The following is a 24,626-nucleotide window of genomic DNA, read 5'->3' on the forward strand; positions in this document are numbered from 1 at the left end:
AAGGCAACCCGAGAGCTCCGAAGGGGAAGAGAGAATGGAGCTGGCAGAGAGAGAGAGAGAGAGACTGAGACTGAGACAGAGCCTGGGCTGTCCGTCAGCCCTCAGAGGGAGAGTCAACAGTCCCAAGGTCTAGAGGTGGCTGATGAGGAAGAGGAGGAACAGCTGGGTCCATTCCCTGACGCGCCAAAGGCAAAGGAGAGGAGAGCAGTGGAAATCCGTGGGCTGATCCTTGGGAAGGAAGAGCAAGCATTGCTAGCAAAGGTCCACCCTACCTCTGGGGATAAAAGGCAGGGGGCGGAGATGAATAGATGTGGCAGAGGAGAGGAGAGCAGTGGAAATCCGTGGGCTGATCCTTGGGAAGGAAGAGCAATCACTGCCAGCAAAGGTCCACCCTACCTCTGGGGATAAAAGGCAGGGGGTGGAGATGAATAGATGTGGCAAACAGCTATTTATCTCCCTGCCAGACTGACTTGTTAGCCGGCGGTGAAAGAGGATTTTTTTTGCTGCTGGCGCTCCTAATAAAGGAATCATTGCTTCAACTACAGAGGGTTTGTGGTGTTTGGGGAGCTGGGTCAGAACATTGGGAATACAAAGCCTTCCAGTGAGTCAGAGGTGTTGAGGAGAATATCAGAGGGTCACCCTAGACTGGTATCCATAAAACCGCATGGCTGTCTCCATGTAGCACCCGGAGTCGAGATTAGCTCAAGGGGGAAACATCTTTCCAATCGGATTTAGTGATTCTCATAAACATGGACATTAAAAAAAAACAGCTCCATTGCTCTTACCTGGCTAATGTTTGAAGATAGAGGCAAGGCATTTTCACAGGGAAATCCTCAGAAATGCCTTCCTTGACGCTGGGAAGCTGGGACTGGAACGGCTTGGATGGGTGGTAGCACAAAAGCGAGGGCTCAGCGGCGCTGCTCAGGGCCAGCAGGAACAGGGCATTCCCTTTGATCACTTGGTGGGCTTCCATGGTGGGCAAGGCACGGGGGGTCTTCACCTGGGTTGGCTTCCTTCTCGACTGTTTGACCTATAAAGAAATAAGTTGAGACCGGCTATCTGAGAGCAGAGCCCAGGCAGGCCTTCGGTGCTCAAAAGTGATCGTCTATATGTCTTGTGTGCTGAGATCTTCCTTCTCTGCCCACAAAGGATCTGCTTGTCTTGTGACCAGAGGTGGTATTCAGCCAGTTCTGACCGGTTCTGGTGAACAGGTAGCGGAAATTTTGAGTAATTTGGAGAACCGGCAAACACCACCTCTGGCTGGCTATCTATTCCCTGCCTCCCGAGTCCCAGCTAATCGTCTGTGTCTTCTTCTGTTGCTCTGCACAGGAGAACAGAGTTGGTTAGTGGGCTGGGGAGGGAATGGAGATTTTATAGTATCCTTCCCCTGGAGCGGGGTGGGAAGGGAATGAAGATTTTGCAGTATCCTTCCCTCAGGAGTGGGGAGGGAATAGGAATTTTGCAGTATCCTTCCCCTGTGACACCCACCAAGCCACACTATGCCCACAGAACCGGTAGTAAAACAAATTGAATCCCACCACTGCTTGTGACCCTGTGAAATGGCTCTTGGGCCAAAGGTCCTCTTTCTAAGGACCTGGATCCCCAGGGATGTGAGGGAGAATCCTAGATTTGGGCCAGAATCCTTAAAAGATCACCCAACAGGACCCAACTGGCTGGGGAGAAGCAAAGGAGATCTACCTTTTCCCTCGCTGCTGCCTGCTTTTCACGGAGGTATTTTTCTCGGCACCGATCACAGACAAGGTACCACGTGCTTCCTCCTACGCCACCATCGCCACAGTTCCCAGCCCATCCTCCGCAAAAGTGTCCGATGCTGTTGTAGCCCTGTCCGTCTGCGTACCGGCCACAGCCTTAAAGCAAAGAAGGTCACTTTAGAGAGAAAAGACCTTACCCAAGCCGTTACTCAATCAAGCATGCACAAGGTCAGCCACCTGGGTGCAAGGAAGCTGGATTGAAACATTCCCCGAGAGCCACCCTCTTCAGCCTGGGTTTAATGCAAGAGGAAAAGGCCAGGGATGGCTCAAGGCAAGGCAAGGCTCAATGGTGAATTAACAACATCCCCGTGGGCACCCGCTTCCCTACTTTATACAGGTAGTCCTCGACTTACAACATTTCATTTTCCTGGCACAGCACCTCATTTGGAAAATATTTACATGGCAGCTTTCCAAGCTAGATAAGGTCTGTGGTCATAAATACACTTTTGAAAGACTGTTTACCAGGCCGTTGCGGAATGTGAACGAGAGATATTCGTTTAATAAAAGGGGTTTTGTTTGGGACCAGGAAGCTGCCTTACGCTTTTTGGGGAAGCCTGGGTCAGTACACAGCTTTCTTACCTGGATGTGCTTGCCTCATGTGATAGGTCACCGGATACGGGTGGGACTCCCCACACAATTCACATATGGTGTCTTTCTCCGGACGCTCCCCGGCAAGCTGAGCCATTTCCCCAAAGAGATTTCCCCGGGGTTTGGCCTCCACCTTCTCCTTCTTTTTCTTCTCCTTTTTAGACTTCTTGTTCTCTTTCTCGCTTTCTTTCTTCTTCAGCACCGCACAGGACCCAGGGCTCGGGAAGATCATGTTCTGGGAAGCCGCCTTGATGGTTGCCAGAGAAATGTCTTCCCAAAAAGCGACCAGGTGCTGCAGCGTTAACGGCAGAGGCGACTTGGTCTTCAGTGGCGGGTGGCCGGAGCTATCGAAGGGGGTTGCTTCAGACTTTCCGTCCTCGCAGCGTTCGTGAAGAGGCGGCTCTTTCAGCATCGACAAGACCTTATTTTTGTTAATGCTCCCCATTTTGGAGATGTCCGGACCGTGTGGGGATATGTTGAACATGTTGAGGGCGGAGGATATTTCCAGCGAGTGCCGGTTCTTCAGCTTGGTTTCTTTCTCTTCGGCCGGCGCCTGGCAGAGGTTGCTCCGGATGGGCGCGTGCTCTTTGGAAAGCTCAGGGTTGAACTTTAGAAAGGAAGAGCAGGCCATTGCGTCGTGGACGATGCCTTCGTGCCACAGGAAGGATGCAAAGACGGTCCTGGCACATTCGGCGACCGAAGGAGACATGGCTGGTTTGGCCGGCTCAACTGACCGGGCTCCTTCACCTTTAAACAGGCAGACTGACCTCTCCTTTTTGGGCCTGGCATGCCTGTTGGTGCATTTCCGGCCCGCTTTGGGAGATGCCCTTGTGTCCTGCTCCTCTCTCAGAGGGGCCTTCCCTATGCTGAAGTGAACTTTGTTCAAGCCCTCCTCCAGGCTGCTGCAATCAGAGTTGTTTTCCTCGCATATGGTGTTGGTTACGCTGCTCGTTTTCAGTGTGCTGGACGTGCACACCTCGACAACTTCACTGTGAAGGTTTTCTTGCACCACGTGAGGAGAAGGGGCTCTGTTTTCTGTCTCGGCCCCAGATCTCCCTTCCTTGGGTGCCATTTTGGGCTTTGGCGAAGTGGATCTTCCCCGTATGGGTTCGGTGAGGGGCACCTTCTTTTTACGAAGGGTATCCGGGTCCAGCGTGTAAGAATCCGATTTAGACCGCTCCCGAGGAGGATCGAGCTTCGTCTTCACCGGGGTTGAGGGTTTCTGAGGAAGAATGGGTTTCTCGTGAGGAGAGGATGACCGCCGAGAACCAGCGCCAGATGTGCAGGATTTCCCCGATGAGGCAGTCTTTGGAGAAGGGGCCCGAGTTCCTGGGCCTGGGGACTCTGCCCGAAGGGAAGGCGCCGTCCTTCCCTCAGATCTTAAGGTCTGAAGCGTGTTGTGATTTGGGGACAATGATCTGCTGTGGGAATCGGACCTCAGCTTGGCAGTGTCCGATTTCAGCATCAGAGACTCGCTGGCCGACAGGCTCTCTGTGTTCCGAGGCTTCTTCTGGTCGGCAACGGTGTGGCCCCAACGCCCGTCCGATTTAGGGGTCCTGCTTTCCGCCCGGTATTTTAAGGCCACGTCCGCCTTCCCTGCTGGAGAAACTGATCTAGCAGCTGCAGTAAAATTCAGCCTGTCACCTGTACAATAAATGTTATAATTGGGTTAAAAAAGGAAGATTAGTTAAGCCAAACCTTACCACAATGACCCGTCATAGAAATTCATTTCAGTGTTCTCGCGCCACCAGAAAACCAACACAACCGCTACAGAGAAGTTTCCAGTACTATAGGGAAGAGAGCAAAGTGTTGACTAAAACATAGTTTTATAGTCAGAGCCCCAAGTGAAACTCAGTTGTGCAAATTTTGAGGTCCTGTCCCTCCTGTCCCTCCCTTGTGCGTCTTAGTACAAGTAACTGTTCCAGAATTACCGTATTTTTCGGAGTATCCGACACATTTTTTTTTTCAAAAAAGAGGATGAAAATCTGGGTGCGCCTTATACACTAAATACAGCATTTTTGGCCTCCCCAAACCCCACCCCCTTCACCAAAATGGCCCTGCATAGCCTTTAGGAGGCTTACAGAATGCTCGTGGGGGTAGGGGGGGGGAAAGAGTGACAAACCGGCCGTTTTTGCTCCCCTAGCCCCCAGGAGCACTCTACAAGCTCCCAAAGCCTATGCATGTCCTGTTTTTTTGTGAAAAACGAGCCCATTTTTGGCTCATTTTTGCCCCCCCCCCAGCCCCCAGGAGCACTTTGCAGGCCTCTCAAACTCTGCATGCCCTGTTTTTCACAAAAAATGAAGTGTGCAGAGGGTTTGGGAGGCCTGCAGAGTGCATTTTTTAAAAAAAAATTACCTCTTCAAAATCTTAATGCGTCTTATACCCCGGTGTGTCTTATACACCGAAAAATACGGTACATGGTGGCAGAAGAGATCACAGCAATAGGATTGGGAGACCAAGAGGGGATCGGAAGTCCCTTTCTATTTACAAGAGGCTCATCAGGATTTAGGAAACCTCTGATGACCAGCGGTCAAGCCTGCACACATCTTAACAACACCGGCTATCCATTCCAGGGCACGAAAGGGAAGTGTCCTTTTCTCAAGCCAGGATGAACCCAGTTATGGTCAAGAATTGGAGGTGGTTTCTTAGAGCAGGGACACCGTGGTGCATACTGGGAGGAGAGAAAGGTGTCAGGGTTCTGAAAGATGCCCTAATTAATGTTTATCTGGAACCAAGATTTTGGCCTCTGACACGGTTCTCTTGGCCCCCTTGCCTTCCTGTTTCAGAGAATCTGACCCAGAGAATTGGGGAGGCTTGCAGAACTATTGAGGGGGGAAATGAAGAGTGGGGGGGGGGGTTAAGAAAATGGCTCAACTGGAAGCTCTTTCAGCTTACATTGGAATCCAATGCAGGATTGCTTTTTTAAGGCATCAGATTAAAAATGTTCCATAATGTCCAGGACAAAGCTAAAAGTCTATGGAGCCTCTCATTTATCCAGGTCATGGTTGTCCCTAAGGTGCTTTTATTTTAAAGGAAACTGAAGCTTCTTCAGTTCTTGGATGAGAAGCAAAACATCTTACAGATAAATCAGAAAGCCCAGTTGCTTTTTAAAATAAAAGCACCTTTGGGAAGCATAGCTGTCTCTATGCATATTTTAATAAACACAAGAACTACAAGATGCTGAAAAGGTAACAACAGTTATTTCAAGACATTAGGAAGCATTTTTTTTTCATTCAGTAGTGACCTACTGTATTTTTCAGAGTGTAAGATGCACCTTTTTCCCTCAAAAAAGAGACTGAAAATCTGGGTGCATCTTATACACTGAATACAGCATTTTTTGCCTCCCGAAACCCCACCCTCTTCACCAAAATGGCCATGCATAGCCTTTAGGAGGTTTTCAGAGAGCTCCTGGGGGCTGGGGAGGGCAGAAATGAGTGAAAAACAGGCAGTTTATTTGCTCAATTTCCCCCCCTCAGCCTCCAGGAGCCCTCTATAAGCCTCCATAAGGCTAGGCATGCCCCTTTTTGGTGAAAAATGACCCCGTTTTTGCAAAAAACCAGACCGTTTTTTGCTTGTTTTTGGTCCCCACCCAAGCCTCCTAAGGGCTGTTCATACCCTTTTTTGAAAAAAAAAAGGGGGGCCATTTTCGTGAAAAATGGCCTGGGTTTGGGAGGTTTGCAAAGTGCAAAATCCTTCCCCCCCCCCTCTTCAAAACCTTGGTGCGTCTTATACTCTGAAAAATATGGTACATATCCTATCAAAGCAGGAATTTGCCAAAAATATTTACAAGAGTTATGCTATTTGGTGCTGACATTATTAAGCAGTTCTTAATATGTTAAAGATGGCTTCGTTGCCAGTCAGCCTTGTTCCAAATGATTTGCAGAAAAGATATTGTACAATTTAAAATTAAAATTAAAGGAAGCATGTTATCAAGTAGGGAAAGACAGTTCTCTATTTTGACTCCACTCTGTTCAGCAGCTGTTATTGAACAATTAAATCAGTATAAAGAGAGAGTGCCCGGATTCATTTATAGCAGGGGTGTCCAAACTTGGGAACTTTAAGACTTGTGGACTTCAACTCCCAGAATTCCCCAGCCAGCTGGCTGGGGAATTCTGGGAGTTGAAGTCCACAAGTCTTAAAGTTCCCAAGTTTGGACACCCCTGATTTATAGCAAAGGTTAAGCGGACATAGCAAACCATTCAGACTCTTATCATGTCCATTCAAGGTGAGACACAACTAGATAAGACATGTCTATGGAGATTCTCAGTCATCCAGGTCATAGTTGTCCCAAAGGTACTTTTTCAAGAGGCAACTGGACTTTCCTATTTTTCTTTGAAGACGTTTCGCTTCTCATCCAAGAAGCTTCTTCTGCTCTGACTGGAGGGAGGGGAATGGAAGGATTTATACTCCTTGCAGACAGCTGCTTATTTGCATTCTTTTTAGAGAGTCGCTAAGGCCACTTGGAGGTTTGTCTGTGTCCCGCAAATGACCAGCTTTCTGCAAGGAGCATAAATCGTTCCATTCCCCTCCCTCCAGTCAGAGCAGAAGCAGCTTCTTGCATGAGAAGCGAAACGTCTTCAAAGAAAAACAAGAACGTCCAGTTGCCTCTTGGAAAAGCACCTTTGGGACAACTAGACAAGTGTTTCTTCACATCCTTTGAGTTTGCACAGGTGTGCTGACTATTGTGTTTGGGCATTAAAATCGCAGAGGCCCGGGCTGCTGCTGCTAGTTGGAAAGCCTCTCCTGAACAGCAGAATCCACGGTCTGACATGCCAGCCAAGCCACTCTGAGCCTACACAGAAGCGTTTTGGAGCTGAATGGAATGAGATGGACTGGCAGGAAAAAACCCTCGCGTCCCAGGACAGAGGGGCCCCTTCTGAGCAAGCGTCTCCGGCAGCATGCATACCCACCCTGCAGCTTGTATGAGAGAGATGAGAGAGCGGAGGCAGGCACGGGAGCATCACTGCTTTGGTCAATGCGCTCACGACAAGCAAGGCCGCGGGGTGGAGTTTCTAGAGGGGAAGACAGTGGCACAGAAGGAGCACAGATTGAATGGGGAAAAGAAAAGCCAAATAAAACCAGCAAAGCAAAGCAAAGCAAAGCAAAACCAGAGCCGGGCGTTTGTTTGTTTTTTTCCCCCTGGGACCAAAATTCTACACACTTTCATTCACTGTTTAAGAGCTAGAAGTCCCAAACAATAAATTTAGAATTTAGAATAACAAGAGTTGGAAGGGACCTTGGAAGTCTTTTAGTCCAACCCTCTGTTCAGGCAGGAAACACTATACTATTTCAAACAAATGGTTGTCCAATGTCTTCTTTAAAACTTCCAATGTTGGAGCATTCACAATTTCTGGAGGCAGTTTGTTCCACTGGTTAATTGATCTAACTGTCAGGAAATTTCTTCTTAGTTCTAGGTTGCTTCTCTCCTTGATTAGTTTCCATCCATTGCTTTTTGTCCTGCCCTCAGGTGCTATGGACAATAGCTTGACTCCCTCTTCTTTGTGCCAGCCCCTGAAACACTGCTATCATGTCACCCCTAGTCCTCCTTTTCATTAAACTAGACATACCCAATTGCAGCAACCGTTCTTCGTATGTTTTAGCCTCCAGTCCCCTAATCACCTCTGTTGCCCTTCTCTGCACTCTTCCTAGAGTCTCAATATCTTTTTTACATCTAGTGTGGTTTCTCAACAGGGCATTATGGAAAACCAAGCCTGATTTTTAGAGCAGCAGCAAATATTTCAGGAGTCTTTAGCAATGGCTCATTACGTAATGGAGATTTTACACAATTTTCCCTGTGTCCTTTTATTGGTCAACTCTGGGAAAGACCATATAGCCTAGCATTATTCTGAATATTTTCTGTTTTGTCTTTAGGCAGGAATGCTGTTGTCTTGCAGAGTAAGAAAAAAAAAACAATTAAACATGCAAAACATTAATTGTACGACAATCATCTGCTCTTTTGAAGCAGGGCCAGCTGCTTCTGTACATTTGCCTTTTAGATCCTTCCAGGCCAGTCCTGCTCTCTGTGATCTGGACAAAGAGTAAGAGGACATCCAGAAAGAAAAATGTTCATCTCTGCTAATGGAAAAGGAACGGAACAGGCACAAGGGAACTAAGACTTTGGGTTTCCACAAGAGATTCACTTGACCCTTTTTAATATTTTCCAAAACTTTTTGAGTTCGTCTGTGTTTACCTAAACCACAACCTTCTGTAGATCAGGGAGGTGACCGATCTTACTTGCCCAAATGTCAAAATGAAAGAACTGCTTTTAACAAGGATCTTTAAATCACTTCCAGTGTCCTTTTGTGGGTCCTCCCGATTCAGAACTTGTGTGAGTAGGAAGTGCTGTAAAGGTAAGTAAAGCTGGCTTGGAGACCCTAAAGGATCCTCTGGTTAGAGTTTGACTCAGGATGTGCAAGCGGCAGGGACTTCTCAATCACAGCCATTCTGGATACAACGTCCTACTTTACAGTACAGGTAGTCCTTGACTTATGACCACGATTGAGCCTCCAATGTCTATTGCTACGCAAGAACAGTTGCTAAATGGGTTTTGCTCCATTTGACGACCTTTCTTGCCACGGTTGTTAAGTGAATCCTTGCGGCTGTTCAGTTGGTAACACACTTGTTAAGTGAATCTGGCTTCTCCCATTGACTCTGCTTGTCAGGAAGTCGCCAAAGGGGATCACACGACTCTGGGATGTTGCAACCGTCATAAATACACGTCAATTGTCAAGCACCAGATTTTGATAGTGTGACCAGGGGATGCTGTGATGGTCGTGTGTTTGTCACTTTCTCCAGTGCCATTATGGTCACTAAACAAATGGTTGTAAGGAATCCTTGGTGCTCTGTGAGCTGGCTTAGCACTAGCAATAGCGCTTAGACTTATATACCGCTTTACAGTGCTTTACAGCCCTCTCTAAGTGGTTTACAGAGTCAGCCTATTGCCCGCAACAATCTGGGTCCTCGTTTGACCCACCTCAGAAGGATGGAAGGCTGAGTCAACATTGAGCCTGGTGAGATTTGAACTGTCCAACTGCAGCAGCCGGCGGTCAGCAGAAGTCGCCTGCAATACTGCACTCTAATCACTGTGCCACCGCGGCTCTTACTAACACTGATGATGTTATCTAGTTAGGGTAATGAAACATCTGCAAGAAAACAAGCAAGCTCAGAGAGCACCAAGGATCCCTCATTTCAGCCCTGAACTACAAATACTCTCCTTTATTGGAATGGTTGTAAGTCAAGGACTACATATATTCAGATATCTGTAAGATTTTCCGTACAGTGCAGAGCCTATGGATGGTTGAGAAGGAGAAGACAGCAGACAGCTTTCTCAAAAGAAGGGATTGGGTCTACAGTGAGAGTAAAGATTAAACCACAAATGCTTGATTCTCAAACATTAACCCAAATAAATACACTGGGATTTCCTTACACATATTGTAAACATGTACAGGAAGGGCTAAACTGTCACCAGGCACAGTTCCTAGTACAGAAGAGAAAATGCTGCTGTTCTTTTGATCATCACATAATACTCTCTTCACATAAAGTGCTCATCGGTCCATGGCAAAACAAACCAGAAATGGTCAAAGTGTATTAAGGGCTGGTGTTGCATTTTCTCCCAGTTAAAGTGACAGGGGAAAGGAAAGAGTTACTTAGACAGAAAAGGATTTCTGTGATTCCCCTGATCCCGTTCATTTTCAGCTAAGTTTGTAAAACCCGTATCTTTTTTTTTTTTCAAAACCACATGCAAAGACATATTTAACGTATCTTATAGTTTAGCTTTCAGCTGTGCAAGAGTACAGGGAAAAAGGGCTAAAAAAGTAAATAAGAGTTTGATTCCCTTTTCAAAGCAGCTGAGAAGTGTATATATGTGTGTTTGTGTGTGTGTGTGTGTGTGTGTGTGTGTATAAAATTTCCACAAGTCTTGTAAGCATAGAAATTATTTCCTTCATGCTTCCATTAGGCCTCTACCAAACTAAGGCTGTTTCTTGCAATGTGATCAATAATTTGCTATTACATGAGCTATCCATCACTCGGATTGGATATTCCCATCAATGCAACAGTTCACAAAAGCCATGTAAGTTTATATAGATTATATAAGTTTGAGGGCCAAAGGTTGAGAAGCGGCAAATAGGAAATAGGGGGTAAGAGCTCTTAAGCCGAAATGCTTTCCTTTCCTTTTTATTCTATTTCCTTTCTCTTCTAAAGCTGTATCGTCTTGTCAGAAATGCTGACAATACTCTATTGTGTATGAAGACTCCATGAGAGTCATATGAACGAATCAGAATTTGCAGGTCACTTGCATCTGGAGCAAGCCAAATAAATCAAATTAAATTCTTCTAAGATTGAATTGCTTTTTTGTCAATAAACAGTCAGCACACTCTTGGTAGCTTTCCTGGATGGATCCACAGGTGGTCTGTGATCTTGGGAGTTATGCTGGAGTAAATCTTAATGTTATGGCCTCAGGCTGGAAGCAGAATTATCATCACCCAGTATTTTAAGAAGATATAGCACTAGAAAGCTAAGGAAGTACCCCTTGACTCAGAAATTTTATGTGCTGTCAAGTAATTTTCTGTTACAAATGGATAGTTCAGCATCATAATTCACTTTCATTTCCATCTACAGCTCCAAAAAAAGAGAGAATTGAGCAGAGATTTGAAGATAGTCAAAGTTTCTACTTCAGATCTGCGTAAGATTTCAGATACACAATAATTAAAATCCATTGCATTGTCTCCGTGTTGTATTTCAAGAAGAGGAACAACTATCCTTTCCATGTAGATCTTTTGAAGAGAAGAGGGGGGGAAAATAACCTGCTCTGAGCATTAATGAGGATTTCAAGCAAACTGATCCATTCACTTGTAAACAAAAAAGTCTAATCTATACCAAAGTAATCAGCAGAGCATCCTTGATGCCCAAAAGTATTAGCTGGCTTATTAATTGCACGTGTACTATTATTTTTGGGGGGGCTGAGGATTGTTTCTAAGCTATCTACTGAGGAATCCAAAAACCTAAACCTAGAGACTCTTGTCAAATCCCTTATACCAAGGGTGTCAAACTCGCGTCGTCATATGACGTATCACAACTTTTCCTCCCTTTGCTAAATGAGGCAAAAGCGTGGTCAGTGTGTGACGCATCCAGGCCGTGAGTTTGAGAGCCCAGCTTTATACCCTCTGATGAAGCCAAGGTGGACAGAAAGGATCCACCTAACCAAACATGATCCTCTATTTTCTCTTACTTGTGGATTCTCTTTCCTGTGTTATCATTGGAAATGCTTCCTGAGGTTTATTTCCACTAAGTGGCCAAAGTTTCTAGAAATAATGGGTGGTAAGCAGTACACTTGGGAATCTTATGAGTCAAGAAGAGGATTCGAACTACTCGGTCTCAACAGCTAGCCCACTGGCACTTCTACTGATATCTGCAGGTCCTTGAACTTCAAAGGGATGTCACCTGTGGTTTCCTTTAGCCATAAAACCAGAAACCGACATGAGGAAAACTTTGGAAGGAAGAATGTACACAGATTCGTGTGGACTAATTAAAAATGGCTGTGCTGTTCTCGAGGTTGAACCCAATTGGTAAGTTTAAGTGTTTTTTTTTACTTCTGTAGTGTTTCTTATTCTGAGGTTTTTCTTTTTGTCACCTTTAGTGGAAGAAGGCCATCTTGTTTTAAGGATTGGACAGAACAGTTAAATTTCTGGTCCTCCGATTAAAAATTAAAAGGAATTATACCACGTTTAACAGAGAAGATTAAGAACTCTTTGAAAACAGGCAAAAGTCAAAGTTTTAATGTGGTCTTACTCTGAAGGACCAGGATTGAATTCCTTTCTATTATATTTAGAAAAATGAGCGGAACACCCAGCTGGAACATTAACTTATCAGCATTAATCCCAATAAGCTCAACAAACAATTTTTAGGGACTCTATTCTCAACTTTTATGGAATTCTATTATGGAACAGAATGGAATATGAAGAAAAGATCTTATAGAATGTAGTGAAACTCCCACAATATTATGAAGAAAGTAAGAAAAAAGAATCAATTAGTCATCATCTTTGAGATCAATGCTTTGATATCAAAGTATTGCCTTCATTCACCAATGCTTCCGTTTAAAACCAAAGCCCATAGCTAGGTAATAACTGCAACAAACTCGTACACCAATGTTCAAGTTGTAACAATACTTACGAGAAATTTCAACTCTTAGAAATATTATATGATTTGAGAATTCTTTCACTGAATTAAACTCAGATAATAATTATTATTATTTACAAATATTTCTGTAAGTGCATTATCCGTGCCACAGATCATAAACAAAAGGCCAGGGTGACAATCCCTACTAATTATAGGCAAACCTCCCATTTCGTTCCATGTGATGGAAAGTCAACACATAGCGGTAAAGGAAAGTGAAGGTGATAAGCAGCGGATAGGCAACGGAGGTGGTGATAGCAATGGCGCAGCTTCGAAACGGACAGATGAGGCAGGAAAGGCTGACAGACTTACTCTGAAGCTGTGGCTGAGGTTGCTGGAAGGGAAGGGACTGTCCAAACACAAATGGGCTGTGGATTAGGGAAGAGGGAGGATTTGCAGCTTGATCAAAGATGGAAGAAGCTGGGAGACTAGGCCGTGACTGAATGGAATTCAATAGGGCGCTCAGTTGGTCACCTGCAGTGGGCAAAACAGTTAAAACTACAACCTGTTACCTGCAAAGAGGGCAATAAAACGTTCATTTGAGACCAGTGAGGTCTGCTGCTGCGACTTGTGATTAAGATCTATTCTGCTCACAAGGAATATAGTACAAGATGACGCAGCGGTTAACAGATATTTGGTGGAATTGTGAGCAGTGTTGACCAAATACCTTTGCAAAAACCAAAACATACAGAGATTATTAGAAGCGTGTTTCATCAAACATTTTTCCAATAGTCTTCCTTTTATAAATTAAGAACAAGATTGTAGCCTGACCTTGGAACAAGCCCAAATACTATGAGTATCTGAACAAAGACTTTGGAACTCAAAAACAAATAAAATAGCCAACGGGAGGAAGAAAAACAAACCAAATATAAATTTATTTAGAATACATGAAGCAGAGACAATGGCAGTTCCTATTATGAAGAGTACCCCAATTTACCCCATCCCATCCTGTTCCATCTCATCAGGCTGCTGTCTACTCTCTATCGTTCCAATTTTAGTATATGTGCTGCCGAAGCGAGCACTACTCTCTTGATGGCTCCTAAGTTGTCCCTGAAGAATATCTGGAGGTGGAGGAGGAGGGTGGTATGAACCTCCTATGCTAGTGCCATGGGTTTTATGGTATGGCAATCATAGTTTAATACATTTCAAGCAGATATGACAGAGAGTGCCCTCCCTTTTGTGCAGCTGAGGACTCTGAACAGCTATGATCAGTTTCAATTGCCTTTTGGAGAAAAAACACCTTTGGGACAAATTCCATAGATAGAATCTGCAATCAGAATTAAATGTCAAGCAAGAGGCAATCTATTCACCTATAGAAAGTCCCCTGAATTTTTCAACTTTCCTACTGCTGACCTCCAGAGTCTCTCACATAGCTAGCCTATCCCGGAGCTGCATATTTCAAAGATAATTTTAATGTCACCTCATTCAAATTTCCAAAGTTTTCCACAAGTTACGGTAACCCTTTTCTATTAGGGAGGTAGAATTTTCTTGTTGCAGAAGGCTTCTTTTCTATGCACTTATTTGTGACTTCATCTATTATACTAAGTCATTTTATTATTGGAATTTTTTAAAAATTATTTTAATGCTGATTGCGCATTTGGCATATTTCTGTTAATAATCATTTTTGTTTCTTAATTTTCAATCCAACGTAAATTGGGTTTAAACAAGGTTTCTGAAGGAGATATATGCAAATTGCCTTCATCTTGGTAAATCTTAATTCTAGTTCAAATGTTACTTTATCATGGGCAGATTCCTGATAGGAGGCCCCATTCACCTTCTCTAGCAATACTTAAATGTACACTGAATAGAATAGAATAACAGAGTTGGAAGGGACATTGGAGGTCTTCCAGTCCAACCCCCTGCTTAGGCAGGAAACCCTACACCACTTCAGACAAATGGTTATCTAACATCTTCTTAAAAACTTCCAGTGTTGGAGCATTCCCAACTTCTGGAGGCAAGTCATTCCATTGATTAATTGTTCTAACTGTCAGAGAATTTCTTTTTAGTTCTAGGTTGCTTCTCTCCTAGATTATTTTACACCCACTGTTTCTTCTCCTACCCTCGGGTGCTTTGGAGAATAGCTTGACCCCCACTTCTTTGTGGCAGCCACTGAGATATTGGAACTCTGCTATCATGTCTCCACTAATCCTTGTTTTCATTAAACTGGACATACCCAGTTCTTGCAACCGTTCTTCATATGTTTTAGCCTCCAGTCCCCTAATCATCTTTGTTGCTCTTCTCTGCACTCTTTCTGAAGAGTGAATAAAATACTATGTCCAAACATTCAATCTAGTGGATAAGGGGACTCCTAATAACCTTGCAATACATCAAAATCACCCCTCTCTTGAAATGATAGCCAAGCAATAATCTTGCAGATTCCAAAAACCTCTCAAAGAGATCTCCCATCAACACCTAAAAAAGATTGCCTAATGAAAGATCATCTCCTTCTTAGAAGATCAATTAGAGGAAGGTGCCGAAATCAGTGCTCAGCAGTCTATTTGTGAAATGATACCTCCTTGCGTAGGCTGAAGAAATGCTATCTGAATTATTAGGTGGATTTACTCAGTTATTTTCGAGAGATGAATGCCTAAAAGACACAAGGAGAATCTTATTGAGGAGAAAAAAAAATGAGAACCCTAAATTAATCCAATTCGTATTTTGAAAATCTCACTTGAATGGATAAATTTGGAGAACAAGATACCATGAACCTAAACCACGATAAGAATGATTAATGATTATCCATGTGAAAGCTGTGAAAGTCCTTCATTGCAATTCTGAACATTGCCCGGGTGGAATTTTAGTCAAAGGCACTGATGATGTTACTTCGTTTGGTAAGAAAACGTTTCCAAGAAAACAACCAAGCTCAGAGACCATACCAAGGACCGCACAATTAAAAGGAAAATTCTGCTTTAGCAACAGATACCCAATTCGCTGCCTAAAACTAGAAACAGGAAAGTCATTCGATGCTGCTGTCTTCAGGAGCCCACCCCTGTGGAGAGAAATGTCCTAACACTGAAAGCAAGGAAAACAGGTGTGCTAGTTTTGCATCAAAACAGAAATGAGTAATTTGGGAAGACCTCAGCCACGAGTCTCCCTAACCTATCCCAACCCTCTCCCCATGCTGGTGAGATAGGGAGGAGAACATATGAGTAAAATCAAGAGGCTGGTTTGATCTTTGAAAAAGGTTCTAAGAAATCTATCTTCTTGTCTTCTTTCACTTCTTTTAGGCTGGACATCTGTATGTCTTTGATCATCTAAAGCAGCGGTTGTGGGTTTGTGAACTGGCAGCGGCGGGGGTGGGGCATGATTGGGACCCCTGATCTAGCACAAATCGCTGTTTCTTAGTCTTTAGTTTCATAACCTTAGGCAATCTATATATATATATAAACGGATGTGTGTGTGTGTGTGTGTGTGTGTGTATGTATGTTCCAGCATAACTCTGGAACGCCTTGAGCAATTTCAACCAAACTTGGTACACAGATGACTTACCCTCTGGAGAAAAATACTGTGGGTGGTAAGACACCCCCTAACCCCCCTCGGGGTGTGTGTTCTGTTAAGATACAGCCTGTTGTGCCTTAAAATGGCTTCTACTGTACTGCCATAAAATGGCTTCTAATGTGCAGCGCAGTGGAGCTGCCATGGTAACAGCTTCACAGTACTCTACAAGGGGGCTCCCTCTGGTAAGAGGGAAAATCCAGCATTAGAAATTACGTTTGGTCCGGACATTTCCCCCCTATAAATAAATAAATACCCGGGCAATGCCAGGTTATCGGCTAGTATTATATATAATATAGAGTAACATATACCTATCACTTCAGTAGACTGAATTGTTTTTGGAAGCTGACCTTTCAAAGCTCAAGTTCAAAAATGGAGAGGCCATTCTAAGCCCCATCTTTCTGCTGGACTAAAGGAGATGATAAGAAGAGGGCTGAATGTTTGCACTGTGAGGAATCAGAAACAGATTTCAAGCGGATTTGCAAAATTAGTTTGTCTGTAAGGAGAGGCCAGGGAAGGGTATATAAACTGCTTTTTCAGTGCAATGCGCCAGTTCTTTCTCCAAGAATTTCTTGGGTCACTATAACGATGGGATGAGAGTCATATCTTTCAAATGATGTGTAGCCACATCCATGTTTCAGTATATTTAGGTGCAGTAAGGTCAAGGACACAACTACTAAAAGGATTTATATGTTGTGGTGTTATACAGAAGCTCAAATAAAATAAAATAAAAACCCCAACTAGACAAGAAAAAGAAATGAGTCAAGAAGACATATAACATTAATGGACACCTGTCCATTGCAAAAATACCCTGAATTAGCTCAATAAAAATATTTTTTTAAAAAAAGATGTCATGAATTAATGTAGTGGCAGGGAATCCAGAAAAGAGGACCATAAATTCTTGGTGTTTCTCTATTATACAAAAAATAGGAAACTATTTTAAAAATAAGCTTCTTAATATTTTGGTCTACATCAAGCTACTCCTTCAAAGGAGTTAACCAAAGAAAAGAAAAAAAACCTGATAGCATGCACAGGAAGATAAATTTCTAGCTATAGAAAAAAACTAAATTTATGATCCAGTAAACATTCTACTCCTTTAGACCTTTACTCATTTTAAATTTTGTGTTCTCCAGTTATACACTGCATTCATGGGCACTGGATATACTACTCTGATTTGATAAATCTAGCTACTAAAAATGGCCTAAGGTACGTCAACACTTGGCGTCACTAACATGTAGCAATCGGTTGGAATCAACCTTCTCTTCTGCAGACAACTGGAGGAAGCGTTTTATCCAGTTTTCATTGGAAAGCTGTGAAACACCCAGATCCTGCCTTAAAATGCCCCCTTTTAAACGAGTGGCAGAACAGATAAGACTGGCCTTGTGGCTCTGGGATATCAGTACTCAAAGTCAGCAGTTCAAGAAAGGCCCATTTGTGGGAGTAGAGAGGGGGGATTGGCTCCTCCATGCCAAAGTATGTTTTATCCAGAAAGTACAATTTGTCAATCCTGGATTGGGAATGCTTGCAATTCACCGGGGAGATGATAGGTACCATGGGGGAGGGGGGGAGGGAGGGAGAGAGGGAGGGAGGAAGAGACAGAGAGAGAGATCCCACACCAAGAAACACAGGGGGGGGGGGAGTTTTAAAATATTCCAGATTTCCTGAAGTAAATTCAGGCTGTAAAGTAGAAGAAACATCTGTATGAATAAACTGAACTTTCAAATGTTTTGTATGGCATTTATACTAAATGACTGTGTTGCTTTGGTGAAATGGGTTGCATAGAAGATAGCTAGGATAGATTAGCTAACTAGGTAGATGAAAGGAAGGAAGGAGGGAAGGGAGGGAGGAAGGAAAGAGAAAGAAAGAAAAAAAAAGAAAGAAAAAAAAAGAAAGATGAATAGATAAATGCTTAATGTTTTATATGATTTTCTTGTTGATGCCACTCCAAGAAAGAGTGAAGAGTGGTCTTCTGTTTTGGTTTAGCCATTGGAATCAAAGCTATTTATTTATTTATTTTCACATTGCTCAAATCAATATTCCCTCTCTCTCCTGAAGAAGCTGGAGGCAGAACACAAAATACTTCCCCCTTTCGGTTCTCCATTAAAAACAATCCTGTGCAATGGGTTGAGGTGACAAAGAGACCAGTCAGGATTACCCTACAGTTGAGGGCAGAATTGAATCATGGTTCGTTATTTTACAATTAAAGATCCATCGGAATAAACATGTTTTTCAAAGAAGGCAAAAAGTACAGTCAAGCTCAGGTTCCTAGTAACTCAGGGACACCTTTATGTGGGATTTCAGCGCGACGTTCTAGGAGGGGCTTACCGTATTTTTCGCCCTATAAGACACACTTTTTTACTCCCAAAAAGAGGGTGAAAATCTGGGTGCGTCTTATACGCCAAATGTTTAATGTTTCCATTAACAAACCGTTCAAAGTTCTGATGCGAGAGGAGTGGAACACCTGGATGGCAGCTGGGAACCATGATCTGACGTCTACTGGGCGGATGAAGAGGCAAACTATCACACAAGTGTGTGAATGGGTTAAAAGGTCATGGGACTCCGTGAAGGAGGACATTGTTGTAAAATCCTTCAAGAAGTGTGGCATTAGTAATGAGAGTAAAGATAGTTCTTAATATGTTACATGGTTGACATAAAATTGTTCTTAAACTGCTGTTAACTTTATACAGTTGATATAAAATATTTTACTACAGTATTTGGTTCAGAATCTTTTTTTTCTAGATTTTCCTCCTTTAAAATTGGGTGCATCTTATATTCCGGAGCGTCTTATAGGGTGAAAAATACGGGTATTTCTAGTTCTAATCTAGAGCTCTGACTTCGCCTGCTAGCCTTCCATCCGAATACTAACCAGTTCCAGTGTTGTTGCTCAACTTTCAGCATCAACTGTGGCCAGCTAGAGTGTGACCTAGCTAGAGTCACGGTCATCATCCTCACACATTTCTTGTCTTATTTTAAAAACGCAGAGTGTATATTAATGCAGCAGACCAAGCCCGCAAGAAAGACCGCTCGCTAGTCAAAGTAGGCGCCAAGGAAATATCCCGGGGCAGATTTTTTTTTTTACCTTTGTGGTTTCCAAGTCCATAGTCAAATCCTTGCTCATTACTGCAGGCTGTCCCTCTGTGGAAAGCTTGCAGCGAGAAAGGGCTCGGTGGAGGAGTCTGGCTGTTCTGATCAACAAGAACTTGCTCTGTTTAAACAAAGAAATAAGCCAAAAAATGGGAAAATATAATAATGTCCCAAGCCTGGTTTAGAACGAACTGATCGTGTGTGTCAGCAGGGAATACTAGAATCAAAGGAAACTTGTATGCTTTATTCCAGGGGTCTCTCACCTTGGTGACTTTAAGACTTGTGGACTTCAACTCCCAGAGTTCCTCAGCCAGCAAAGCTGGCTGAGGAATTCTGGGAGTTGAAGTCCACAAGTCTTAAAGTCACCAAGGTGGGAGACACCTGCTTTATACCATATAATAATGCTTTATTTCTTTTGGCCAAGTGTGATTAGACACACAAGGGATTTGGCTTCAGTGGAGAAGCTCTCAGTGCACATGCAGAGCAGCCGAGTAATAATAATCACAATACAGGTAGTCCTCAACTTACAACCGCAATTTAGGTTGCTAAGCGAGAAAGTTGTGAAGTCATTTTTGTCCCATTTTATGACTTTTCTTGCCAAGTGAATCACTACCGCTCTTCAGCTAGCAACGCAACTTGTTAAATGGCTTCCCCGTGGACTTTGCTTGTCGGAAGGTGGCAAAAGGGGATTACGTGACCCCAGGACACTGCGGCCGTCATGAAGGCGAACCAGTTGTCAAGCATCCGAGTGTAAATCACATGACCATGGGGATGCTGCAACGGTCGTAAGTGCAAAAAATGGTCATAAACCACTTTATTCGGTGGTGTCGTAACTTTGAAAAGTCACTAAGTGAACTGTTGTACGTCGAGGACTATCTATAATGAGGGGTGGGATTTCTGCCTTATTAGGCTACCAAAAACTACATTGATGTCCCAGGGGGTGTGCAGGATACCTGAGGAAGGAGCATCTCCTAGGTTTGATCTAGACCAGGGCTCAGCAATCTGAGGCTCTGGAGCCGCAAGTGGCTCTTTCATCCCTCTGCTGCGGCTCCCCGTCGCCAGTCGGCTCCACAATTGATTGGGCTTTCGGTTAGGACTGGTAGTGGAAAAAGGACACTGCGCTAGGAGGAGACTCTATGGTGGTGGGTGGGGGTGGAAGCGGACTTCTGATCGACAGGGGAAAAAAGACGCCATGCTAGGAGGAGACTCTGTGGTGGGGGAACCACACTTCCGTCAGCTCCAGAACTGAATGGAGAGCTTCCGGTTAGGACCTTTATTTAACGGTCATTGAGTGTTTAAGATTGCTGACCCCTGACCTAGACAAAGCCACCAGCAGTCTGAGTCTCTTCTCCCCAGGACTGCAGTTGGCCTTGAGATCTCTGGCAAGTCCCTTTGACACACCCCTGCCCAAATCCAGACTGCATCAAGGGCAAAGCTCCCATATCAAAGGAAGTTGTGAAGCAGAGGATGCTCTATGTTTGTCTTCCTTCCTTTCCTTCTTTTCCTTCCTTCCTTTTTCCTCTCTCTCTCTTTCTTTCTCTTCTTTCTTTCTTTCAAACTAAGCTGCTATTCAGAACTACATTCTAGTCCTCTTTTATTGGCTGTTCCCCCAAACCATAGGGCTGGAATCAGTGGTGGGATTCAAATAATGTAACAATCGGTTCTCTGCCCTAATGACCAGCTGAATAGGCGGGGCTCGGTGGACATGTGACTGGGTGGGCGTGGTCAACTCAATGCCACTCACGTCGATGGGCGCTTTGCCTTAGCTGTTACAATGTAATAAGGGTTAACCGGAGAGGCAGTTTCTGTAAGCAGGGCAATAAAGATCAGGCTAGAAACAACACCAGAATGTTTCCTTCCTGCCTTCCTTACAGGATTAGCCCTATAAAGTGGGAAAAAAACAAAATGAGATTTCTTCCAACAACCGGTTCTCTGAACTGCTTAAAAAGTTAACAACCAGTTCTCCCGAATAGGTGCGAACTGGCTGAATCCCACCACTGGCTGGAATCCTGCTCCTCCTAATTGAAGGTGTACCAATGCATTCTGAAATCATTTCAGGACAGGTAGTCCTCAATATACAAACCCCATCTGAGCCCCAAGTTTCTTTTGCTAAGCAAGACAGTTGTTAAAGTGAGTTTTGTCCCATTTTACGACATTCCTTTCCCCAGTTATTAAGTCAATCCTTGCTGTTGTGAAATGAGTAACACAGCTGTACAGTGAATCTGGCTTCCCCATTGACTTTGCTTGGCAGAAGGTTGCACAAAAGGGGATTGCGTGACCCAGGGACACTGCAAACCATCATAAATATGAAACAGTTGCCAAGCCCCTGAATTTTGATCACATGACCATGGGGATTGCTGTAATATTTGCAATTGTGAAAAACAGTCCTAAGTCACTTTTTTCAGTGCCCTTCTAATTTGAGCAGTCATTAAATGAATGGTTAAGTTGAAGACTACCTGTAGTGCAGTGGTGGGTTCCAGATCCTATTGCAACCGGTACGCTGCAACGGGGCCTGGCATCAACCACTTGAATGCGCACAGCACGCGCATGCATACTTACCGCCCGCGACGCTCCAGCTGCTCAGCGGAGCGTTGCGCAGGCGCTGTATGTTCCGTGTATGTGCGCAAAAGCCCCGATCAGCTCAAATAGTGGTAAGAAGAGCGGGTGGGCCCTCCAGAGCACCGTACCGGAATGGTACTTGGTGCTCCCAGCAGGCACCGGTACGCCTGTCCCAGGACATATCGGTCGTATCCCACCACTGCTTTAATGCTAGACACACGCATGGAGCCTTATTGTTATCGAGTAGTGAAGAATACCTAATATATTAATTTATTATAGGACTCTTATTTTATTAATTTTATTGTTTTTATATTGTGTTTTATATTTTATGAGCCGCCTTGAGTTGCCATGTGCAAATAAGCAGCAATATAAATTCAACCAACCAACCAACCAAGATAGACAGACAGACATACAGACGCTGGACCCCTCTTGGTGTTGTGTGCTTAGCTCTAAAGCCCTTGAAGGAGACAGCTTTGCAAAAAAAATGGTGGCACTTGCCATCTTCGTGACGCAGATACTGGTTCCCGCCTCTGTCTCTAGCCAAAGACCAGGCCTCCCCTTCGTCGCTTTCGCAGAATTCGACCATGCTGTTTTTGTCCATCCGCACCCAGGTCCCTTCCGAATTGGTCACCTGGCGTGCACAGACATAGGAAGAAGGAGGTCAGGATTTACTTCGCTTCTTGCTCTGGTTCACGAGAGGCAGCAACATGATTCCACGCATGAAAAGGCGCCTTCTTCTCCAGTCAGAGAAAAGCAACACACAGCCATGTTTCCCCAGTTAATTTCCAAAGAATGAAGAAGAATTTTTTTTTAAAAATGGCATGCATTTACAGAAAGCTTGAGATTAGTATTTTGAACAGATTACACTGAAGTAGGTTCAGAAGAAGAAAAATAAGAAGAATCGGGTCATTTAGAAAGTTCTGTGGCAGGTCTGATTTCATTTCATTTCATTTTTTGAAAGCTCGAAACAGAGAAAGGCTGAAAAGGTAAGCCCTAGGTATTCCAGTCCCAAAGTGCTATTACACTTCCTTTGGATGCTCTTTGGGTGAAAAAAATAGCATGACACACTACATCCTCACACCCGTTGCAAGAAAAGAAGACCGAAGCATGCAAAAGTGGGCACAGATTCCAAGAAGTCAGACAATTTTTGTGTCACCCCCACCAGTAGTTCATTTAGCGAAGTTTGCAAGAGAACAACTTGCTGATTTGTTGGTTTTTATGAATTAACTCTATTCTAAAAAGAAATACGTGAGAAAAAAAAACAGCAGATGAATTAACTGTAGACGACCATCTACAAAAGTTAACCCTTGGCAACCCAAGGGAGGAAAAGCAAAGGCTGAGAAAGAGAGCAGTTTTAGCTTAAGGACATCTGATTTGCAAGCCAGTATCTATGAAGGTAAGAAGGGAAGTTCCAGGAGTCCTACCTCGCCCACTGCCTTGACTCTGTTTCCCAGAACTAACATTCCAATGGGGATACCTCTAAGGTTGGGACAGCTTCGGACGTTGTGACCTGACGGGCCAGTCTTCACTACCTTATACAGTCCAGGCCCACCACGAAGGAATGGCGCATCGGGCTCCTGCATGACTGCTTCCTGAGGACAGGGTGAGTTGGGATCTTTGAAAAAGTCCTCTGCATTAGATCTAGACTCCTGAAAATTTTGGAACACAACAAAAAAAAAAACCAGAACAACCTGTTAATAAAGCCCTTGTAGTTTTCAGCTCTACTCTCTTATAAGCTGCCGCAACTAAGGTCCGCTCTAAAAGACGATCACACGTGTTAATTTCCTTTATCAAACGTCTGTGGAGATTCGCAGTCATCCAGGTCATGGTTGTCCCAAAGGTGCTATTTTTTTTTCACGAGGCAGCTGGACTTTCTTGTTTTTCTTTGAAGACGTTTCGCTTCTGACTCAAGAAGCTTTTTCAGATGAAGAAATTGGACGAGAAACAAAACATCTTCAAAGAGAAACAAGGAAAGTCCAGCTGCGTCTTGAAAAAAAACACCTTTGCGATTCCTTATCAATCCTGAATTACTTCTGTACCTAAACATCTGCTATGAATAAAACAAACACTCATCCATCATTTTGAAAAAAAACACACTAGCGGAAGACTAAGAATACAACCCTACGAGCTGGAAAAAAAGCATTTGCATAGGAATGCAGAATCTGGAAGGGACAGGAGGTGGTACAGGCAATGGACTGGGACAAGGACTTATCTGGGAATCTGACATCAAACAAGGATCTCCTACAGAATTCCAATGGGAGCTGACTCGGTTACGAAAAGAAGAAGTGCAACACTGTTCTTTTACTTTTGGTCTTTGAAGGCCCATCCAGAAATCCAACCCAACGCTGTGGGGTGGATCTCAATTCCTTCAGGACAAAAGGTACAAAGGTACAAGAACCTAACCAATCTAAACTGAGCATAAGCATGCACCTGCCCTCAGCAGGTGTCCAACCGAAGGGGATTCCTAAGGACAAAGAGTTTGACATCCCCCAGACGGATGTCTCATTCTTCGCCTCAACTACAGTGTGGAAGACAGAAGTGCAGAAAGTTTCAGAAGGCTCACCTGAGGGGGAAAAGGTTTAGAAGTCCACGGATACAACTCCAAATCCCTGTCGCCTTGGCTAGTATTAAAGATACTCTATGTAAAGTTTAAGACAGACAGGTATCAATTCAACAACGTTCAACAACAGCAGAAGAAATAAAGAGACAAATACAATTTCCTGTTTTGGTCTTTTTCTCTCTATATATTTCTGCACCCTTATAACCACACTCTTTATTTGCTTGTGTTTTTTTGTTTTTAAAATGGAACTTTTGTTAGCCGAGTACGTTCCTCAAGGTATCCGCAGGAGGAAAACCTCTGATAAAACTAACCGTTTAGGCTGCCTGCTCTTCTACAGGCTAATGTAGTGTGTCATGCCATTCACCAAACAGGATAAGCCCTTCAGGCAGCTGCCC

At 43.9% G+C, this 24,626-nt stretch overlaps 1 protein-coding gene across 9 annotated transcripts in view; it reads right to left on the reverse strand.

Moving 5' to 3' along the window:
* The window catches only part of MYCBP2 (MYC binding protein 2), a 150,440-nt gene that overhangs the window by 38,168 nt on the left and 87,646 nt on the right, over positions 1-24,626 (reverse strand). For 2 of the 9 annotated variants that reach the window (XM_081949410.1, XM_081949409.1), the window contains exons 52-60: positions 24,235-24,309; positions 23,096-23,320; positions 22,170-22,302; positions 19,108-19,233; positions 12,846-13,007; positions 7,271-7,372; positions 2,352-4,004; positions 1,699-1,868; positions 786-1,030 (exon numbers count right to left, since the gene is read on the reverse strand). In XM_081949410.1, coding sequence (XP_081805536.1) covers positions 786-1,030; positions 1,699-1,868; positions 2,352-4,004; positions 7,271-7,372; positions 12,846-13,007; positions 19,108-19,233; positions 22,170-22,302; positions 23,096-23,320; positions 24,235-24,309 — 2,891 coding nt within the window. The remainder of the gene's footprint in view (positions 1-785; positions 1,031-1,698; positions 1,869-2,351; positions 4,005-7,270; positions 7,373-12,845; positions 13,008-19,107; positions 19,234-22,169; positions 22,303-23,095; positions 23,321-24,234; positions 24,310-24,626) is intronic. The other 7 variants (XM_081949411.1, XM_081949413.1, XM_081949412.1 and 4 more) reach the window with 7 other exon arrangements.

The sequence above is a fragment of the Natrix helvetica genome (genome assembly GCF_964273705.1).
Source record: "Natrix helvetica genome assembly, chromosome: 3".
Taxonomy (NCBI): Eukaryota; Metazoa; Chordata; class Lepidosauria; order Squamata; family Natricidae; genus Natrix; species Natrix helvetica.